Source organism: Babylonia areolata, chromosome 27, assembly GCF_041734735.1.
Source record: "Babylonia areolata isolate BAREFJ2019XMU chromosome 27, ASM4173473v1, whole genome shotgun sequence".
Taxonomy (NCBI): domain Eukaryota; kingdom Metazoa; phylum Mollusca; class Gastropoda; order Neogastropoda; family Buccinidae; genus Babylonia; species Babylonia areolata.
In genome coordinates, this window is record NC_134902.1 from 14,125,305 (window position 1) to 14,145,283 (window position 19,979).

Here is a 19,979-nt window from a genome sequence, read left to right on the forward strand (position 1 = left end):
ACTGGTTAAAGCAACGAACATATTTGCCGACTTGTATTTTACGTCAATCGCTTGTGGAACGACTTCCTGCAGACGCAGCCGGGAAAATTCATTGTTTCACGCTGTATCAACTGCTGGATATTTTTCAATACAAATCATGAGTGGTGGAGTGTATGGGGGCGGTGAGTATTGTGTATTTATACAACTCGAATAAATTTATTCTGTCTCCTTTCCGCGAACAATGTACAGTATTTGTCCTCCGCATCACCTAATATATTTTTGGTAAAGCCACTGTCATCCACCACCGGCACTGTTGTTTGGCCCATGATTTTTGGTCGTATCACTGAATGAATTATTTTCAGTATTAGTCCTATAGGAAAAAGAGTAAAGGAGAGAGGTCTGTTTGAAGACAGCATATGCTCGGACTTCGTCAATCGATAACAAAGAACATATACAGTGCCCAGCATTTTTCATTGATTTGCCTTGAAATATTACGTTGTTTGGATAAATGCAAGAGAAGATAACTCTTGCAGATGAACCAAAACAAAACAAAAAGACCCAGTTTCCATGTTATCGCTTTTTTGACTCACTTGTGTAAACAAAGTGAGTCAATGTTTTAACCCGGTGTTCGGTTGTCTGTGTGTGTGTGTGTCCGTGTGTCTGTGTGTCATAAAAATAGGAAAAATTCAGTTCTTTCCAGTCATCTTGTTTAAAACAATATTGCACCTCTGGGATGGGCACAAAAAAATTTAAAAAAAAGAAACCTAATTATATGCAAACTGCATTTACTGTTATATTTATATTTTTTGTATTCTCTAAACTTGGCACTTTGACCTCTTATTCTGACACAACAACAGGAGGAATCATTATTATCATTTTTTGTTCAAACAGGAACTTCTTTTGCTAAGCATGGAATTTTTTTATTTTGCAAACGTTTTGGTGCAGATAGTAAAAAAGGGATATTACTCTGTAATTAATGCAAGGGGACCTAATTTATCACAAGTGAGTCTTGAAGGCCTTGCCTCTCTAGTTCCTATATATTTTGAGTTTGATTGGGTTCAAAATGTGGACTGCACTGGGTTGGCAGTTACCCATGGGTACAGCAGCCTGAATATTACCCAGATAATTCCATTGTGACAGTATTTAAAATGTTAATCCAAAATAATTTGTATTTATTTGTATTTGTACTTCCTTTTGTCAAAACAGATTTCTCTGTGAAATTCGGGCTGCTCTCCCCAGGGAGAGTATGTCACTACACCACAGCGCCACCCTTTTTTTTTGCATTTTTTCCTGCGTGCAGTGTTATTTGTTTTTTCCTATAATAACGCAGTGGATTTTTCTACAGAATTTTGCCAGGAACATCCGTTTTGTTGCCGTGGGTTCTTTTACGTGTGCTAAGTGCATGCTGCACATGGGACCTCGGTTTATCGTCTCTTCCGAATGACTAGCTTCCAGACCACCACTCAAGGTCTAGTGGATGGGGAGAAAATATTGGCGGCTGAGCTGTGACTTGAACCAGCGAGTTCAGATTCTCTCTGGCTTCCTAGGCGGACACGTTACCTCAAGGCCATCACTCTACTAGATAATCGTGTATAGTAATCAGGGCCAGGTGAATGTGAGAATTGCAGTCCATGAATAATACTGAGGAAAAAAACCAAATGAAACAAACTTTTTTTGTGTGGTATCCATCATTCCATGGCAGTATATATTTTGGCAATATCCAAATTTCTTCTCCTCCACTCCTCTGTCACAGACTGTGTGACTGATGGAGTAAATGTCCATGCCTTGTTGCGAACACTACTCTTTCCGTATCGAGGGGGAAGAATTGTGGATGTTGCCTACATTTCTAGATTGTTTTTACCCACTTGATTTTACCATTACAGTTCAGTTAATATATTGTCTTTTGATTACAGATGAAGTTGGGGCCTTGGTGTTTGACATTGGGTCTTACTCCTTCCGGGCAGGCTACGCAGGTGAAGATACCCCGAAGGTATATCACTAATTTTGACAAGTTATGTTAACATAAGTTTGGCTTTTTCCATGAACAGTTGCATTGTCCTTTTGAATAAAGAGATGAATTGCAAATCTGCTGAATCACTACATGTTCCTTCCATGCCCTTACTTCTACAAATTACAATTCACACAGACTGTAATTTTTTTTCCTTTTTTTTTTTAATGACTTATGAATAATGTAATGGTGTAGCATACCATAAGTTGAACAATTAAGTAAGTAAAGCATGCTTGGTGTACTCTTAGTGCAACTTTGTTATTATTCTTTGCTTAACCCTTTGAGCCCTGAGCTCCTGAGCAATTTTAACCCTTCTGCCTGAGCTCCTGAGCCAAAATTTGCAAATAATTGGTATTAAACCCTTTGAGCCCTGACCACAGCTTTACCGGTGGCAGAGAAAAATGACATAATGCGCAGCCACCGGTTGAGCGGTGTGTAAACACTTGAAGCATGCAGAGTCTTAACCTGGCCTGTCAGGGCAGAAATCAGGAACAAAACGTGTGAGAAAACAACTGTACACAACGCAGCAAGTAATTGATATGCTTGATGATTTATCGGAAGTAGAGTATGACAATGATTACTCTGATAGTGAGGTGGAATTCAAATCGGATGATTTTGCTACAGATAGTGATGTTGAAAATGAATCTGAGCATGCAGAATCAGTTGATAAAAGGAGGCGTGTCAAGTTGAGACTCTGCACGCTTCATGGTAGAAATTGATCTTTTTTATCCAAAGCACATGCACAAAACACAGTGAAAAGGCGTGGCAATGTTGGTACTACGTTCGCTGACGTCAGAATATTACGGTTTTTCTGATTGGCTTTTCAGTATAAGTCAACCAATAGCAAAACACGACACAAGTGTTTACACACCGCTCAAGCGGTGGCCAGGCATTATGCCACCCCTCCCCACCACCGGTAAAGCGGTGGTCAGGGCTTAAAGGGTTAAACAATGTATTTTTTATTGTAATGTTGTGCCACCTGTAAAATAAGTTGAGGATATGCGAACAAATTATCATTTAAGTAAACAAGGTGCTGAGAAACATGGTTACAGAAAATCCACTTTTTACTTTCACTGTTTCAGGCAGAGATCCCTACCCATGTAGGGGTGGTGGAGGAAATTGAGGCTGCCATGGAGACAGATGGAGGCGATGGTCCTCCCCAGCCAGAAAAGAAGTACCTGATTGACACAGTGTACATGAAACACCCCCGTAAAAACATGAACCTGGTCAGTTTTCTCAAGGATGGCATGGGTAAGTGATAGTCTTTCTCTTTGGTATTTGTGTCACTATCAGCAAATGATTTAGAATGCCTGTCCTGTTTCATATGTCAAACACTTCTTTGCCACTGTGCCAGTAATAATGTATGTAGCAAACCAGTACGTTTACTTCATCCAGTGCTTACTCCTCTGTTTACTACTACATCTGCAGACTATTTTTGGGAATTCTTGCTGCCATTTTGTTTCAGATGACTTGAATGCAATGAAAGAGCTAGGGATATGTAGTTTCCATTGATATTACTTATTAGTAAATGTTGCAGTCTTTCTTAAGCCATTTCCAGAAAATCTGATTCGCTTCAAAGCCACTGCTTTGTCTACTATCAAGTTTCTGGTTTTATCTTATTTAATGATACTTGTAATGGTTGGTTGTTTTGTACATCTACTTTGTTATTGCAGTGTTTAGGTCCCCATAGCAACTGAAGATAGGTCTTCACTTTTCATCATATCTGTATCACACTGGTGGTTTTGCTTTTAGTTGTTTTTGTTGTTGTTGTTGTTTGTTTGTTATTTATTTTATATATATATATATATATATATATATATATATATATATATATATATATATATATATATATATATATATCTGTATTATTTGTGGTTTTGCCTGACTTTGAAGAAAGTAACAAGAAAATTGTAAAACAGTGCACTTGTCATTTGGTAACTGCATTAAAAACTTTTTTTTTTTTTTATTAGACTTAAGCTAACTACCATGATAATTTCTTAGAATAAAGATTTCCTATTCTGAAATTCAGTTTTTAAAACGGTACCTGTAATTGTGTAAAATGAATTACTGCAGGCTTTCATTACAGCAAATGAATCAGATTGGCAGACTCTCTTTCATTTTTGTGTTTGTGTTGGATCTGCAGTGGAAGACTGGGACATCTTTGAGAAGGTGATGGACTATGCCTACAATCGCAGTATCAAGTCAGAGTCTTGTCTTCACCCATTGCTCATGTCAGAACCTGCTGTAAGTGATGTGTGTGTGTGTGTGTTTGTATTAATGGAAAAAAACTGCTGAGGTTATTACTCTTCATGCTATAATTATAAGCAGCAATAGTGAAGCAGTTCACAGATCCCTCTCTCTCCATGTGTCTTTCTCTTGCTAACTTATGGGGTTCTTGGTCTCTCTGAGTCTCTGTCATTGCCTCCCTCTGTCTCTCTCTCTCTCTCTCTTTCTTGTTTCACAGATTGCACATGCATGCTCAAGTGCTTTTGTGATCTTTATTGAAATTTGTCATGATATGATGATGACATGGACACTGACATGGTCATTAAGAATTTGTTAGTGTCTTTCTATATATAGTTGTACATGTTATAGATGGATCATACTCTTCAAATGTGATTTCTTTTTTTCTTTTCTTTTTTATTGAATGATTTTGGTTTGATGATACTTCTCAGACAGACAAGTAGAACAAAAAGATGAACGCTACTATTCTGATGCCATTGATTTTGTGCATGAAGCTTGTCTTTCGTCATCATACAGCATTTACTTCGTGCTAAGTGTTCTGTTGCCTTCATTTGAATTGGTACTTTGTTGGTCAGTTTGGTGTTTGTGTCATTCCCCACCACTCTACTCTTTTCTTTTAAACGGTTTGAAAGATTTTTAAGATTGTATTGTGAAGTAAATATTTACATGGGAACAAGTTCTTACTTCAACATTGACATTTGATATTACTGACTATTGGTTTTATGTTGAAACATGAACTGGGATTACCAGTGAAGCTTGCTAAACACGTCATCCATTTCTGTTCCAGTGGAATACCAAGGCAAAGAGAGAAAAAATGACAGAAATCATGTTTGAGAAATACAACATTCCTGCCTTCTTTCTCTGCAAAAATTCTGTGCTCTCTGCGTATCCTTTACTTTGTGACATTTGATTTAACACGTGGGGTTTATTATATTTGTTTCTTTATTATCATCAATCTAGCATCTTCCACTTCCCCACTCTTCCTTCCACAGAACCCTCCCTATATTTGTTCAGAAGAATGTCATGGGAATAGAATACATTGCTTTCAGTCACAGTTATATTTTATATAGTATAAGTAATGATGTCATGCCAAAATGTTCATTCTCAAAGTTTTGTTGTTATATGTAGTACTAATTACTAGATGCAACATATGCTTTTGTCCCTTCCTCTTCTGTCCTGTATGATCCACATCTATGGAATAAAATGTCAGCTGGCATTATTTCATGAAAAATAACGATTCACTGTGGTCATTCTTTGTCAGCATTAGTGGTCCCCAAATTGTGAGTGGTATGTAAATTGTTTGTGTAGCCAGTTACAAGTATGGCAATATGTGAGTGAGTATGCAGGGAGTTTTTACTTTTAGGTTTGTCAATTGCATTGGTCTGTGCCACTTTGCTGAGCATTGGTATGGCCTAGATGTCATGCCAGGATGTCATGTTCAATTTCTGTGTATTAGTATTACACAGAATATTATTGTTGAATAAAGAGAGAGAGAGAAAAAAAAACAAAAAACAGCAACACTCCCTAAACTTTTTATAGATGTGTAGACATCCAAGTTGAAATGAACCTTTGTTTTTTTCTTTGTTTTTTTCATTCATTATTTCATTAAACAGCTGGTTCTACTGCATTTGTGGGCTGCAACTCACACATTCACTTGTATGTATGGGTGGGCTAGACATGTATGATTGTCTTTACCCTACCATGTAGGCAACCATACTCCGTTTTCAGGGGTTAACAGCTGGTTCGAATGGTGGCCCTTAACTTTTCAGTTTTGCAAATGGTCGTTCCACAGCTCTCATTCTGGACAGTGGTGCCACTCACACTTCAGCAGTACCAGTCTATGACGGCTATGTTCTGACACAGGGTCTGTATATCATTGTGTATGTTTTTTGCAGGGTTTTTGATTTCACGGGTAGTATAGACAGCTTTTAGGTGTCTGCTTTAATAATAGAAGAGCTTTTTCAAAGATTTAAGTGTGCCACATTGTGATTTATCAAAGTCCACAGATGCAAGGACAGAAAGACACTGATATAGGTGCACATGCCGGCATATGCATTCATGCAGTATCATACATAAAAGCACCCCCGTGGCGATGCCGGGGGTCTTTCAGAATAAATAGCATCCCCACCTTCTGGAAATTCTGTGCTAGAAATTTCCTCATTTCTATCACTCTCTTCATTTCTGCCTTTTTTTTCTTTCTTCACTGTTGTCTCCTTTTTCTGCCTTCCTAGTTTGTTCCCCTTTCTGTTTTCAAGCAAGCCTTGACACTTTTTTTTTTCTCTTTTCCGCAGTCTATGATGTATTATCTGTACTGCTTTGCTCTGGCGATTAGGTAGTGAGATATAAACATTGGGATGGGCATTAGCTGCCCATTCTGCAGTGTTATTTGCCTCTGTGGCCTTTTTTTATGATTTTTTTTGTTTAGCTTTGAAGTATTGTTTTTCCTTTTTTCATGATTTTTTGTAATCTGGGGATGATAAATTAAGCAGAAGGGCTGGCGTCCTCAGCATGGCCTTGTCTTATTTGCCATAAGGAGCTAAATGGTTGGGATACTGTGTTATGAATTGTGTTTTGTGGGGTTGTTTTAGTGTGTTGTTTTTTTTTGTTTTGTTTTTTAATGTGACAGTTTTATGTTGATGCAGTTATGCATTTGTATGGTTTGACAGTCCTGATATGGCCCTGTGCAGTCAGCTGGACTATAAGCAACAAGAATAAGAATACGTAAAAACATACTTCCCACCTAACCAGCACTCCATATACACATTTATGAGCAGAGGAAACATAAAACAGAGTGGTTTTCAGACATGAAAGATACTTGTAGAACTGACCTAAAAACTGGGTTATTAACTAATTAAGGTTATTTTGTGTGCGGGGAGTACTTGAGTGCCTGACTCCAGATGAGATTGTGTGTGTATATGTGTGTTTGGGGCACATATGATAAGTGATGCAGACAGCTTTGTATTTTATTCTCTGTTAGCTGGTAGTAGCCATTGTGTTGGGGTTTTTTTTTTATTGCTCCCCCCATCCCACCCCTTCCCTGAAGAGCTGAGACAGGCTGGTATGAAAACAATTCAAAACTAAAACATTTTGTGGAGGTCTTGGATTGTAGGACAAGCCTTTGAATGTATGTGTGCTTTTTTTTTCTTTTCTTTTCTTTTCTTTTCAGTTAGGCAGATGAGAGGTTGGGGTTTTTGTTTTGGTTTTTTTTTGCTTTGTTTTTTTAATTAATGTATTCTTTATTTTCAGGCATTGTAAAGTCTCCACTTGCTGGTGACTTCATCGCAAGAGAAATTGGCCAGTTGATGGAGGAACTGAACATTGAAGTGGTTCCACCCTATCTCATCAGCAGCAAGGTGAGTCAAGTACTTTCTGCTGAGGGTTTCTCTCTCTCTCTGTGTTGGAAAAACTACAGATGTTTATTCATTAGAACTTATTTGTGTGTTTGTTTATTTTTACCATGTTTTATATCTGTATTCCACTACCAACAAGTAAAACAAGAGGATATTATCAAACCTGTGACAGGAGATTTTACCACTCTTGTGACTGAGGTAAATGTACTGAAAATCTGTCCAGTGAATGCGACTTCCTTGCACAGTTTCTTGAAAAGGTCACAGTCAGTTGAGACAGATTACCTTTTTTTTTCCCTCTCAAAAATAACAACACTTTTTACTTGAGAGCTGAAAAGAAAGCAGAAATTGTAAGATAAATTTTTACACGGCAGTATTATAATATGTGAGGTTCTTAAAAAAAATTTAAAAAAAAGCAAGGCCCAATTTCACATTTGTCTTAATACTCCTGAGTGAAAGCTGTACAACTGGTCAGAGGATTCACAGAACACTCTGCTCAGAACTGGAGCAGTGTGCAGCATTAACTCATTCTAATCCAGGTATGAGTTAACTCGTACCATGATTACTTCCCCTGTGTACCAGATACAAGTATTCTGGTACCAACACACTATTCTGATTTCGTTTTTTTTTTCTTGATTGGTACAGTTGGCAATCTAAACTGAACCATTTATGGATTCTGCAAACAAGAAAACGGGGCTTTGTTCTACCAATCAAATCAAATCAAATCAATTCTTCATCAGATTTTGCCATTTTAGTGAACCACCTGACTTTTTACTGCAGTGATCTCGTGTAGTGCTGGCCAGAGGGAGTTGTAGCAGGCATACAGCTATGGGATAGAATGAGTTAAGCGTATTGTTCACCATGTCCGGTAGTTCGTGTTTCAGTAGTGTATTGTGATACTTGTTCTGATTCAGTATATAAACAAGACAATGCCTGCTAAATGTTCTGGTGATGACAGCAGTTGGAGCCGCACTTTGTGAGCCTCCCCTTTTGAATGGAGACTATGACATCCCCCCCAGTGATGATCCTATGAAACCAAGAATATTGTCACTGAAGAGAAGCGGAGTGAAGGGGAAATCAAGACTGAGTCACCATCATAACAGAGTTTGAAACAGTCTTATTCTATAGCGTGTTGGGTTACGCTGCTGGTCAGGCATCTTGTTTTGCAGAAGTGGTGCAGCGTATATGGATTTGTCCGAACACAGTGATGCTTCCTTGAGTAACTGAACTTCTGAACTGAACTTATTCTGTAATGATCTGTCAGGATTCTTATACAGAGATTTGCTTGGGTTTTTAAACAATATGACAGGGCTGTATTCATAATATACCCTGCCTTCAACCAGGCCTGTGAAACACAGACACCTGCAGCGTGTCAGGAAAACTGATGGCAATGCTTTTGCTGTTCTTGTTGCAGGAGGCGGTCGGAGACAAAGCTCCACCAAAATGGAAAAGGAAAGAAAACATTGAGGTCACCAAGTCATTTCAAAGCTATATGGAAAAGGTATTGTATTTCTGATGCTCTTTCTCTTTCTCTCCCTTTCTCTGTTGTGTTGTGTACTTATGAAATAATATTTTAATTACACATACTTAACCATGACCCAACTAGTGCAGACTCCGGCAGGGTTCTGACATTTCTGTCCTGTGCAAACTACTATCCACCTGTGCGGAGAAAACGAAAGCAACTACAGCCGATAACCTCCTGGAAGTAGGTAACCTCCCCTTTGTCCCGCTAGCTCGCGGCCTCTTTTTCCGGCAGCCATCATGACTCCTGTTCCTGTGCTCTCCATACGGCTATTTTCTGTCTGTAATTTCCTTTTTACAAAAAATTCATGGGGGAGCCATATAAATAGCACCTTTTGTTTAATACTGAAAAATAGGTATTTTGATTCTTTGAAATGATCATCGCTGAAGAGCAGGCCGGCTTCAGAGCAGGGAGAAGCACAACAGAACAAATCTTCAACCTGCGCTTGCTGTGCGAGAAATATCTCCAGCACCAAAGAGACCTCTACCACGTCTTCATTGACTTCAAGAAGGCGTTCGACAGGGTACGGCACGCTGCCTTATGGGCCACCATGCACAAATTCAACATCAGTGAAGACATCATCCAAGCCATACAGAACCTATACGAAAGAGCAACCAGTGCAGTCCTCTTCAATGGTAGCACGGGTAACTGGTTTAGAACCATGGTCGGAGTCAGACAGGGCTGTCTACTCTCTCCCACTCTCTTCAACCTCTTTCTTGAAAGGATCATGACTGACGCCCTGGAAGATCATGTGGGAACTGTCAGCATTGGAGGCAGTCATCACCAACCTGCGCTTTGCCGATGACATTGATGGCCTGGCAGGAGAAGAGAAAGAACTCGAAGAACTCGTGCACAAACTTGACAAGACATCATCAGCCTACGGCATGGAGATCAGTGCCGAGAAGACCAAGGTTATGACCAACAACAGCCAAGGCGTAACGTCCAACTTGCACGTAAACGGTGAAAAACTGGAAGAAGTCTCCTCCTTCAAATACTTGGGTGCCATTGTGTCAGACGAGGGTTCGAAACCAGAGGTCCTGTCCAGAATCGCGCAGACTACTGCCGCACTGAGTCGACTGAAGACTATATGGAAGGACAAAAAGATCTCCCTCTCGTCCAAAATCAGACTAATGCGCTCCCTCATCTTCTCAATATTTCTATACGCTTGCGAATCCTGGACCCTCACTGCAGAACTCCAGAGAAGAATCCAGGCCCTGGAAATGAGATGCTTCCGCAAGATCCTGAACATTACATACAAAGACCACATCACAAATGAGGAAGTGAAAAGAAGAGTCCAAAACACCATTGGCCCATTCAAAGACCTGCTAACCACAGTGAAGGAACGCAAGCTCCGCTGGTATGGACACGTCACACGATCAGACGGCCTAGCCAAGACCATCCTGCAGGGTACCGTACAAGGAAGGAGGAAGAGAGGCAGACAGAGAAAGCGGTGGGAGGACAACATCAAAGAGTGGACGGGCCTGCCATTTGCCACAACTCAAAGGGCTGCTGAGGACCGAGGCAGGTGGCGCGAGCTGACCAGGCAGTCATCCATGGTGCCCCAACGACCCACCCACGGGTCAAGGGATAGATGGGATGAGGAGGAAATGTCTTATTTTTATTGAGATATTAGTTGCTAGACAAGTGTGAGACTGACCAATATGACGTACAAATAAGAATTATTATATCGCTCTAATTTTTTCCTCCAAACTTTTTCAAACATGGTGTACATATTTCATTTATTGTGACTGGTCTAAAATATATCTCACTTTGATCGGTGTAAGAGTCATCTTTGTCAGAATTATTTATGCATCTGTATGAATTAAATGGGAATATTAACAGAATGAGTGTTTATTTAAGTTCATAACAGAGTAATCTGAACACAGCTACTCAAGTTCATGTGTTTTGTGTAGAAGTGTGTATGATTTATGTGCATACACACAGTGTATGAAGACTTTGACAATGGTAGTCATTTTACAAGTGTCTGTTGCAGGATGTGTTCCAAGACTTTGCTGCTTCCATCTTGCAAGTGTCTGACACTCCTTATGACCCAAGGTACAGAAAAATGTTTCCATTTTCCAATATCTGAAGTTTGTCTGTAACAGAGATTTGTCTGTAACAGAGCATGTTGCTCATAATAGCATAATGGAGTAGTTCTACTGATTGTTCTGGATCCAGATAATTGGGGAAATGTTTGAGGTTTAGGAGAAATGGTTTTCTGTTTTCCAAGTCTTTAAAGTTTGTGGAATTATGGCAGGGTTTGCAAAATTGATGACTTTTGAAAAATCAGCAATATATAAAGGTGGATGAAGTGTCTCTGGGCAACACAGCAGTGAGAAATCGTGGGAGATAAAACTTGAATTTTGAAGATGCCATGCAGCCGTAGCACATTAGATTTGTGGGGGAAAAAAAGATTGCTTTGGAAAAGTGTGAGAATTTGAAGTTGAAAATTTTGCATGAACCCTTGTTTTTTTCAGGAAGTGATATTCTTTCTCTTCATTCTATAAGGTTGTTGTTTTTTTTTTAGTGTTACCTTCTATGTATTATTTATATTATAGTTCAGTGAAGTGTACAGTGAAAAATAGGGTTGTTGATACAATATCATGAAATGCTTTTTGTGTGTGTTTGTGTTGATTTTTTCGTGTTTTTACTAAAGTGAGAGGTTTTAGTTGTTCTGACAGCGTTGTGGACTCCATGCCGGCTGTCCACTATGAGTTCCCCAATGGCTACAACCAGGACTTTGGCAGTGAGCGATTCAAAGCATGTGAGGGTCTGTTTGATCCTTCCATCATAAAGGTACGCTTCTGACCACAGCCCTGCATCCTCTGTCTTTGTCTCTGCCCTTGCTGATCTAAAAGTTTGACTGAAAGTTGATTCATATCATGTGACCAATATAACAAAGAAATAAATGAAAGACCATGTTACAACAAAAATTAAAGACCACATGGCAACAATAACAGACGTGTGCAATAGCCGAGTGGTTTAAGCGTTGGACTTTCAATCTGTGATGGTCCCGGGTTTGAATCACGGTAACGGCAAGTCGATGTTGGTCGTGTAACGGAAAGAAGAAGAACAAAAGTGTTCTCTGATTTCCTGATAAATGATTATATTTCAAACGTAGGAGTCAGCTTCTTTTGCAAAGTATTGTTGGTTGATTTTTTTTGTGTTTTTTTTTGTGTGTGTTATTTTGAAGACTGAGCATGACATATTTGATTTCCAGGAAGCCCAGGGCAACTCCATGTTGGGTGTGGGCCATGTGGTGACCACCAGTGTGGGAATGTGTGACATTGATATCAGGCCGGTACGTCACTGGTTTTGTTGTTGTCGGTGGTGGTGGTGCTGCTGCTGCTGGTGTTTTGTTTGTTTGTTTGTTGTTGTTGTTTTTCAAAGGATTAGTTGTATTCTGAATATGTGATCACGCTGTCACTCTAGCAACATGAATGTACCCATTTTAAGAATTTCTGTGTTTGTGTGTGTTTGATAGAGTGTATCTGCATGTTATTTATTTCTGTCTAACATTGTGTGTGCACGTGTGTGTGTGTGTGGTTACTGTATGACAGGGTCATCCTTATCTTTATTTTTTATTTTTTGCCTATTCAGGCAAGTCCATGAAAATTTCACTTGCCCAGACGGGTTTTGTACTTGCTGAGCTTTCAGAAGCTTTCATGTATCAGATGAGTATATGAAAAAAATCAGTGCCACCCAGCAGCAGTTTCAGTGAGTCATAATAACTAAACCAGAGATGTGTTTTTTCTTTCAGAGCTTGTATGGTGGAGTGATCGTGGTGGGTGGGAACTCCCTCATCCAGGGATTTACGGATCGTCTAAACCGTGACCTCAGCAACAAAACACCGCCTGTGAGTTTTGTTTTCTTGTTTTGTGCTTGAATGTCTGATGAATATGTTGCATGCCCTTTTGTGTGGATGTGTGTGTGTGTAATGCCTCTGTAAGTGGTGGTAAGACAGGTGCATTGTTTTCTCTTCATGGTGTATGTGGAATTGTTTCTTTGACATTGTTTTCTGTGTCTGTGACATAGTGTATGTGGGTGATGCTGATGAATTTTATGTGCATGTTGTTTGTCCCTGTGTATTTTGGTTACTAAGGTTGGTTTTGAATGCGTTTCTGTTTGAGAGGAAGGTATTCTTCTCTTCTTGTATTTATGATGGAAGGCTATGTATACATTCTACTCTATAAATACTTAGACTGTCGAAATATGTAGATAGAGAGAGAGAGAGAGAGACAGAGAGAGATAACTACATTGATAAATTTGTGTGTGTGTGTTTGTGAAAAATATGTAGTGCGAGGGGGGGGGGGGGTAATTATGTATATTGTCAGGAGTACATATGAATGGATGTGGAATTGTCAGGTGTATGCATGATTGGATGTGGAGGTTTGCACCTGTAAACACAGGGTATCTCTTATCAGTTGCCATTAATTTCACATGTTAATCATCATGACTGTGTGCAGAGTATGAGGCTGAAGATCATCGCTGCGGCAAGCTCAGCAGAGAGGAGGTTCAGCAGCTGGATAGGGGGCTCCATTTTAGCTTCTTTGGTGAGTCATGCACTGAACTTCACTGTCACCGTCAGGCTGTGGGTGTTGGTGTGGACATGTTAAACACCTCATGGTTGGTGGAGTTGATGGTTGGTTGGATAATTCACTGAGAGTTTGCTCACATACATTGTTTTAGACTAGAATGGAAAAAAAAAACACCTAAAAGAATTAAGTTTTGTTTTGTCTGAACAGTTTTAACAGATGGGGGGAAATCTGTATTTGGGCGAGGGGAGGTTGTGAGCGTGTGCATATTTATCTGTATGAAGGTTTTGAAGTTGTGTTTGCATGTTTATCTATGTCTTGGGGAAGGAGAGAGAGGGGGATAGTGTGTGTGCTATGCATGTGTAATGTTGTAGCGTTTGTTATTCCTGTTCTATAGTATAATTCAGATATTATGTGGGGTTGAGTGTCAGTGTTCAGAAGATGCTAGATAATGATAAAGATATTTTTAAAATTATAAACACTGTCTTTTCATGTAGTTCTCTGTTGATTCTTTTTCCTTTCCTGAGAAAATATTTATTGATAAACATCAAAATTATTGCTTTAGTATTTCATGAGTCTGGGTAAGTCTGTGGTGCAGCCATCTATGGGATGGTTTCATAAAGACCTGAACAGTTTTAAAAAAAAAAGTCTTTGAGCATTTGCTTGATTTGATAAAGTGGTGGGTTGGTTTGTTCAGTTCCTGTCTCTTCTGATTTTCTTTATAACTATGATCCTCTCTTGCTGAGTTTATCCAGAGATGTTGTGTTTGTTCTGTTGTGTGTATGTGTTGGGCTGAGGGCATGCTGAAGTGTTTTGTGTGCATGTATGCAGGTGTGTACTCTGTTCCTGTTCCTGCATCCCCTAATTCAAACATTCTCACAGCAGTTTGCTGCTCTTTCTGTCTCTGGACCTTATGCTTTGAGCTCCTTTATCTTTGTCAAATTCTCAACACTCGGCTCTTTCAAATCTGTCTCTTTTCAAGTCTGTCCTTACAGTCTACCTCTTTCCAAAATAGCCAGCTTCCCTTCTCCCACTTCCCTGTCGACGTTTTCTCCAGCGTCCTGAATGCACGTATTATTTTGTTATTTAATCTATTTATCTTTCATTCCTCTGTATCAGAGCTGTGCATGTTTGTGAACAACTGGTGTGCAAGCGCTTTCATTTGTCTCTGCACAATATTCAGCGCAATAAACTTATCATTGTTCTTTTTATTTGTATGGCTGTATGTCATGCATTTTAAACAAGGTGTGTATATAAGGTTATATGTTCACAAGCTGGTGTGTTTGTTTTCAGGGGTCTTTCCAGCAGATGTGGGTGTCCAAGCAGGAGTACGAAGAGGGAGGCAAAGGCTGTGTAGAACGCAAATGTCCATGAATTCAACATGAAAAGCTTTTTCTTCTCTTTTTTTTTTGTCTTTTCTTTTTCTTTCGGCTCACGTGTGTACACATAGTGAGTCTGTGTAATAACTCTGATTCAGTTGTGTGTGTGTGTGTCCATGGTAAACTTTAACAAATTCATTTTCTCTGGAAATAATTTGACCATGCCAAATTTGATTTGAACATAGAAAATTTTTATATGGTGAACAAAAATATGATTAGGATAGACATTTAAGTAAAAGGTGAAGAATTACATGAAAGAAAAAAAACTCTAGAAAACTGGAAGATCCGGGGGGCATGACCCCACAAGAACTTTTTTTAATAGCATGGAAATCTGTACGATCTTGGGCAATGCTGGATTGTTTTTGTTGTAGTGTTTGTTTTTTTGTTTTTTATTAGTTTAAAAAGAACGCTAATATAATATATGATGTGTGTCCATCAAGATCGATGGTGACCATCGTTGTCATCCAGCTGGGGGAGGGTGGTGGTGGGGGGGATGCTCAAGAGTCTATCTGTGAATGCGCAGATGGCTGAATAGTCCAGTCTGCGCATGAAATGTTCGCTGACAGTTGGGGCAGACAAAGACAGGCATATCATTGTCAGGGAGCTTGTTTGCCCGTGACTTTCTGGCCTGCCTCTTCTGAACAGCTGCAGCAGTCCTGTTGGCCTCGCACAACTTGGCACCTTTGTGCACAGCAGCGCGCCATTTGTCACAGACCACTGCAGATTCCTCCCAGGAGTCAGGGTTGATATCAAACGCTGTCAGAGAAACTTTCAGAGTATCTCTGAAGCGCTTCTTCTGACCTCCGTGTGATCTCTTCCCTTGTTGCAGCTCGCCATAGAAGAACCTTTTGGGCAGCTGATGGTCTGGCATGCGCGCCACGTGTCCAGCCCAGCGAAGCTGGGACTGCATCAGGATGGTGAAGATGCTGGGAAGGGTGGCTTTTGCAAGCACTTCTGTGTCTGGGGTCCTGTCTTGCCACTTGATGTTCAGTAGCTTCCTGAGGCATGTTGTGTGGAAGTGGTTCAGCTTCTTGGCGTGTTGTTGGTACACTGTCTAGTTTTGCAGGCGTACAGTAGTGTGGGGAGAACTACTGCTCTGTAGACCTTTAGCTTGGTAAACGTGGGGTTTCCCTGGGGCTGGCTGATGGAGAACTTCAGTTTTCCTCGTGCTGATGGTGAGGCCGAAGTTCCTGCTGGCAGTGGCAAACTTGTCGACGCTGAGTTGCATGTCGGCTTCAGATCCAGCATTGAGGGCACGATCATCAGCAAACAAAAAGTCTCTGATGATGTCTGTCATGACCTTGGTTTTTGCTTGAAGCTTTCTGAGGTTAAACAGATGCACATACTGATCAGCTGGATATACACATAATTTTCTGCCCACGCATAGTCGGAACAATGCACACAAACACTAGTAACCAGAGAGTCACAATGTACATAATTTTTCTTCACCAACATCACACCATCATTGACCATTCTGTCTGGCGATACAGATGAATGTGGACACTGTTTATATTTTCAGCATAAAAATTTATTTTCATATCAGCAGTAATCTGCGTTTTCACAGACAGTTTCCTTGCCTGATGTAGGTAGTGGTAACGCCTCCATCCCCACTCCACACCACTTTTTTGGTTTTGTTCTTGTTTGTAAAGGAAGGTGGCAGAATGGTTAAGACGCTCAGCTGCCAATACAGAGAGTCCGTGAGGGTGTGGGTTCGAATCCCGCTCTCGCCCTTTCTCCTAAGTTTGACTGGAAAATCAAACTGAGCATCTAGTCTTTTGGATGAGACGATAAACCGAGGTCCCGTGTGCAGCACGCATTTGGCGCACTGAAAAAGAACCCATGGCAACGAGAGTGTTGTCCTCTGGCGAAATTACGTAAAATGAAATCCACTTTCATAGGTACACAAATATGTAAGCATGCACTCAAGGCCTGACTAAGCGCGTTGGGTTATGCTGCTGGTCAGGCATCTGCTCAACAGATGTGGTGTAGCGTGTATGGATTTGTCCGAACGCAGTGACGCCTCCTTGAGAAAGTGAAACTGAAACTTGTAAATCAGTGGGAATCACACGTGAGCCATGAAGGCTCTGCCACTTGTTTTGTTTTTTTTGTCCCCCTGTCTGAATTCACCAGAAGACTGATTGTTGGAGATTCACAAGACTGTTGGAGAATCACATCTGGTTGTCTTCGCTAAAGCCTTGAGTAATCATCAACTAGGACCTGTCTCAAATTTTGTGATGGTTCCTGCTGAATACAGTTGCTTGTGGAAATTAAACACAAATGATTTTTTTTTTTTTTTTTAATGCAATGATAAGTTGCATCAGTACTTTTAACAGCTACCAGACGTTTATTTGGTATATGATTGGCCAGATAAATCCAGTTTCAAGAGGCTACGTTGTATTCAAAAGAATAGGTGCTGCTTATGTTTAAACTTGTGGGACAAAGTATTTACTGAGAACGATGGAAGTTGACAGACAGCAATGTGCCCTTCATGGTTCGAAGCTGTGTTGTTGGACATGGTTCACCAATGGGAGATGAATGTTTGCAAGAAAGAGAGAGAGAGAGAATGTTGAAGCTTGAGTGCAATTACTCTTGTGACATGATTCGTATGCTTTATTTTTTTAGTTTTGTTTAGTCAGTGTGGAACATGATTTGTATGCTTTATTTTCTTAGTTTTGTTTAGTCAGCACAGATTTTTTTTTTCTTTTTACATCTGGATTTTTTTTATAATAATAATGAAAAACAAGTCACTGACCAACATTAGACCATTAACAGCATATCATTACATTCTCTATCTTCCACGTGCATTCTTTGAAACACCCATCTGTGCGCCAGAAGATTCAAGTGCAATTCATTCCTCAGCAAGGCTGGAGGAGGAAGAAATGCCTAATACTTCATTGTAGATATGAATGAACACTGAGAATGAGACTTGGGAGTTGTAGTTGCATCAAAAGGTGAAGAACAAAGGTTGTGAATTTGATTTCTAGTGATGGCAGGGTACTTTAGTCTTTTTGTTTTTCTTCTCCTGGTCCCAGTTGTTGTTCCCTCGCATCAGACTCGGCCTTCTTACTGCCCATTTCAGCTCTTATGATCCTCACACATGCATGCACGTAAACTTTTTTTTAGTCACATGTAATTGCATACAGTTTGAGCATGTTATACACACACACACACACACACACACACACACACACACTCGGCATATACACTTTTTTTCTCTATCATAAATCACTTTAGTGAAAAGATTTAATAACCAACAAACACACACACACTCACTTGCACTCACATTCTCACGTGATATGTCTTATATCATTCAAAGTGAAAAGACATTAAATTTATCAAAGGAGATGATGATATTGTAACAGTTTTGTTAGATGTGGCCTTGCCTTCACTGGAGAAAGGTCTCTGTGCCATGCTGAATAGGCTGGATGTGAACCAGTCTTTTGACCATGCCAGATTCTGATGTGTCAAAAAAAAAAAAAAAAAAGAGCCACCATCGAAGGAAGAATGAGTTGGTATCGAATGACGCTGACTTTTTACAGGTCTTAAAAGTAAAACTTGACTTTGGATTTATGTTGGCTATTCCAGGTTTGAGTCAGTGGAAAGGAAATGATTCTGATTTGATTTTGGTTTTCGTTATGTTTTGTTTTATTAAATTACAGAACAACAGGTGCAAAGTAATGTTTGAAAAAAAAATTCTGAATGCTGCTCTTCTGCTCATTGAGTCCTGGAGTTGAAAGCTATGAGGAGTGGAGCATTGTTGAGAATTGATACAGAACCCTTGCAGATTTTTTCTTCTTCTTTTGTAAGTGTATTCTCATATAACCATGCCAAATGTGTCATGTGACTGCAGATCTGTGTGCAGTGCAATATAGATTCAGGATGTTCTAAGGGTTTGAAAGAAATAAAGAGAGCAAGAGAATTTTCACTTTTTGTGTATGCGTACTTATGCTGAGTGTGAGTGTGTGTGTGTGGTGGGGGGGTTGTTGTGTTTTTGTGTGTTTGTGTTTATGTTGAGTATTTTTGGTTTGTTTTTAGCATAAGAATTCTGCATTCACCATTTCTCTCTCTCTCTCTCTTGACCGGTACTCTTTGGAATTGTGTTAACTTGTGCTTAACAGACATCCCTGCTTTTTCTTACAGATTCTGTTTAAATTTAGGAGTGTGTGTCATGGTGTCTCACCTTGAAGTGGTTGGGGAGGGGGGGCGTGTGTGCCTCAGACCCAAAGAGCTATTTCAGGAGGAACTTGGGCTCCTTGTAGGGCCACCCAAGCTGGATAGGTTGAGGGACAGAGGACAGAAAAAATGCAATCCGCTGGTCCTTAACTTGTGGGTTGGGCACGGGGCTAACAACCCAAGCCTGTGAAAAAGCTTTGTTATGGAAACAGCAACATGCTGCCCCCTACATACCGGAGGGCAGTGAGTATTTAAGTATTGGTATTTTGCACTGCTCATTTGTTGCAGTTCTCCTCTCGGCCTTGGTGGTGTGATCTAAAGATTGATTTTATTTTGTTAATTTTTGTTGTTCTTGTCACAACAGATTTCTGTCCACGTTTGACAGGGAGACACACACACACACACACACGTGTGCACACACCAAATTAAGTTTGACAGGGAAACACGCACATTCTCTCTCTCTCTCTCTCTCTCTCTCTCTCACACACACACACACACACACACACACACGCACACACATTGTGGGAGCTCCTTTTGTCAGTCAATACGACTGGTGCAATAGCCGAGTGGTTAAAGCGTTGGACTTTAAATCTGAGGGTCCTGGGGTCGAATCTCGCAGGTCAACATATGTGCAGACCTGCTTGTGCCTGAACCCCCTTCGGGTGAATACACAAGCAGCAGATCAAATACGCACGTTAAAAATCTTGTAATCCATGTCCGCGTTCGGTGGGTTATGGAAACATGAACATACCCAGCATGCACCCCCTCATGTCCGCGTTCGGTGGGTTATGG

The 19,979-nt window shown here is 40.1% G+C and overlaps 1 protein-coding gene across 2 annotated transcripts; it reads left to right on the forward strand.

The window, feature by feature from the left end:
• The first annotated feature begins 62 nt into the window (after positions 1–62).
• LOC143301149 (actin-like protein 6A) lies at positions 63–18,939 on the forward strand. Of its 2 annotated transcripts, none has more exons than XM_076615219.1 (14): positions 63–161; positions 1,893–1,969; positions 3,070–3,238; positions 4,131–4,231; positions 5,019–5,116; positions 6,001–6,095; positions 7,478–7,584; positions 8,993–9,079; positions 11,094–11,155; positions 11,770–11,896; positions 12,321–12,401; positions 12,861–12,956; positions 13,567–13,653; positions 14,929–18,939. In XM_076615219.1, exons 1-14 carry the CDS (start codon positions 137–139, stop codon positions 15,007–15,009), a joined length of 1,293 nt encoding a protein of 430 aa, XP_076471334.1. In that variant the 5' UTR covers positions 63–136; the 3' UTR covers positions 15,010–18,939. The 2 variants fall into 2 exon arrangements, with proteins under 2 accessions (XP_076471334.1, XP_076471335.1); XM_076615220.1 differs by having other exon boundaries at positions 11,782–11,896.
• The last annotated feature ends 1,040 nt before the right edge of the window (positions 18,940–19,979 follow it).

Bases quoted from the DNA above. Each gene is read 5' to 3' on its own strand.
- LOC143301149 (XM_076615219.1), top strand. From the start codon at position 137: ATGAGTGGTGGAGTGTATGGGGGCG. The intron at 3,239-4,130 runs GTAAGTGATAGT...TTGGATCTGCAG, and splicing joins TTTTCTCAAGGATGGCATGG to TGGAAGACTGGGACATCTTT. The intron at 6,096-7,477 runs GTCTGTATATCA...CTTTATTTTCAG, and splicing joins CGGCTATGTTCTGACACAGG to GCATTGTAAAGTCTCCACTT.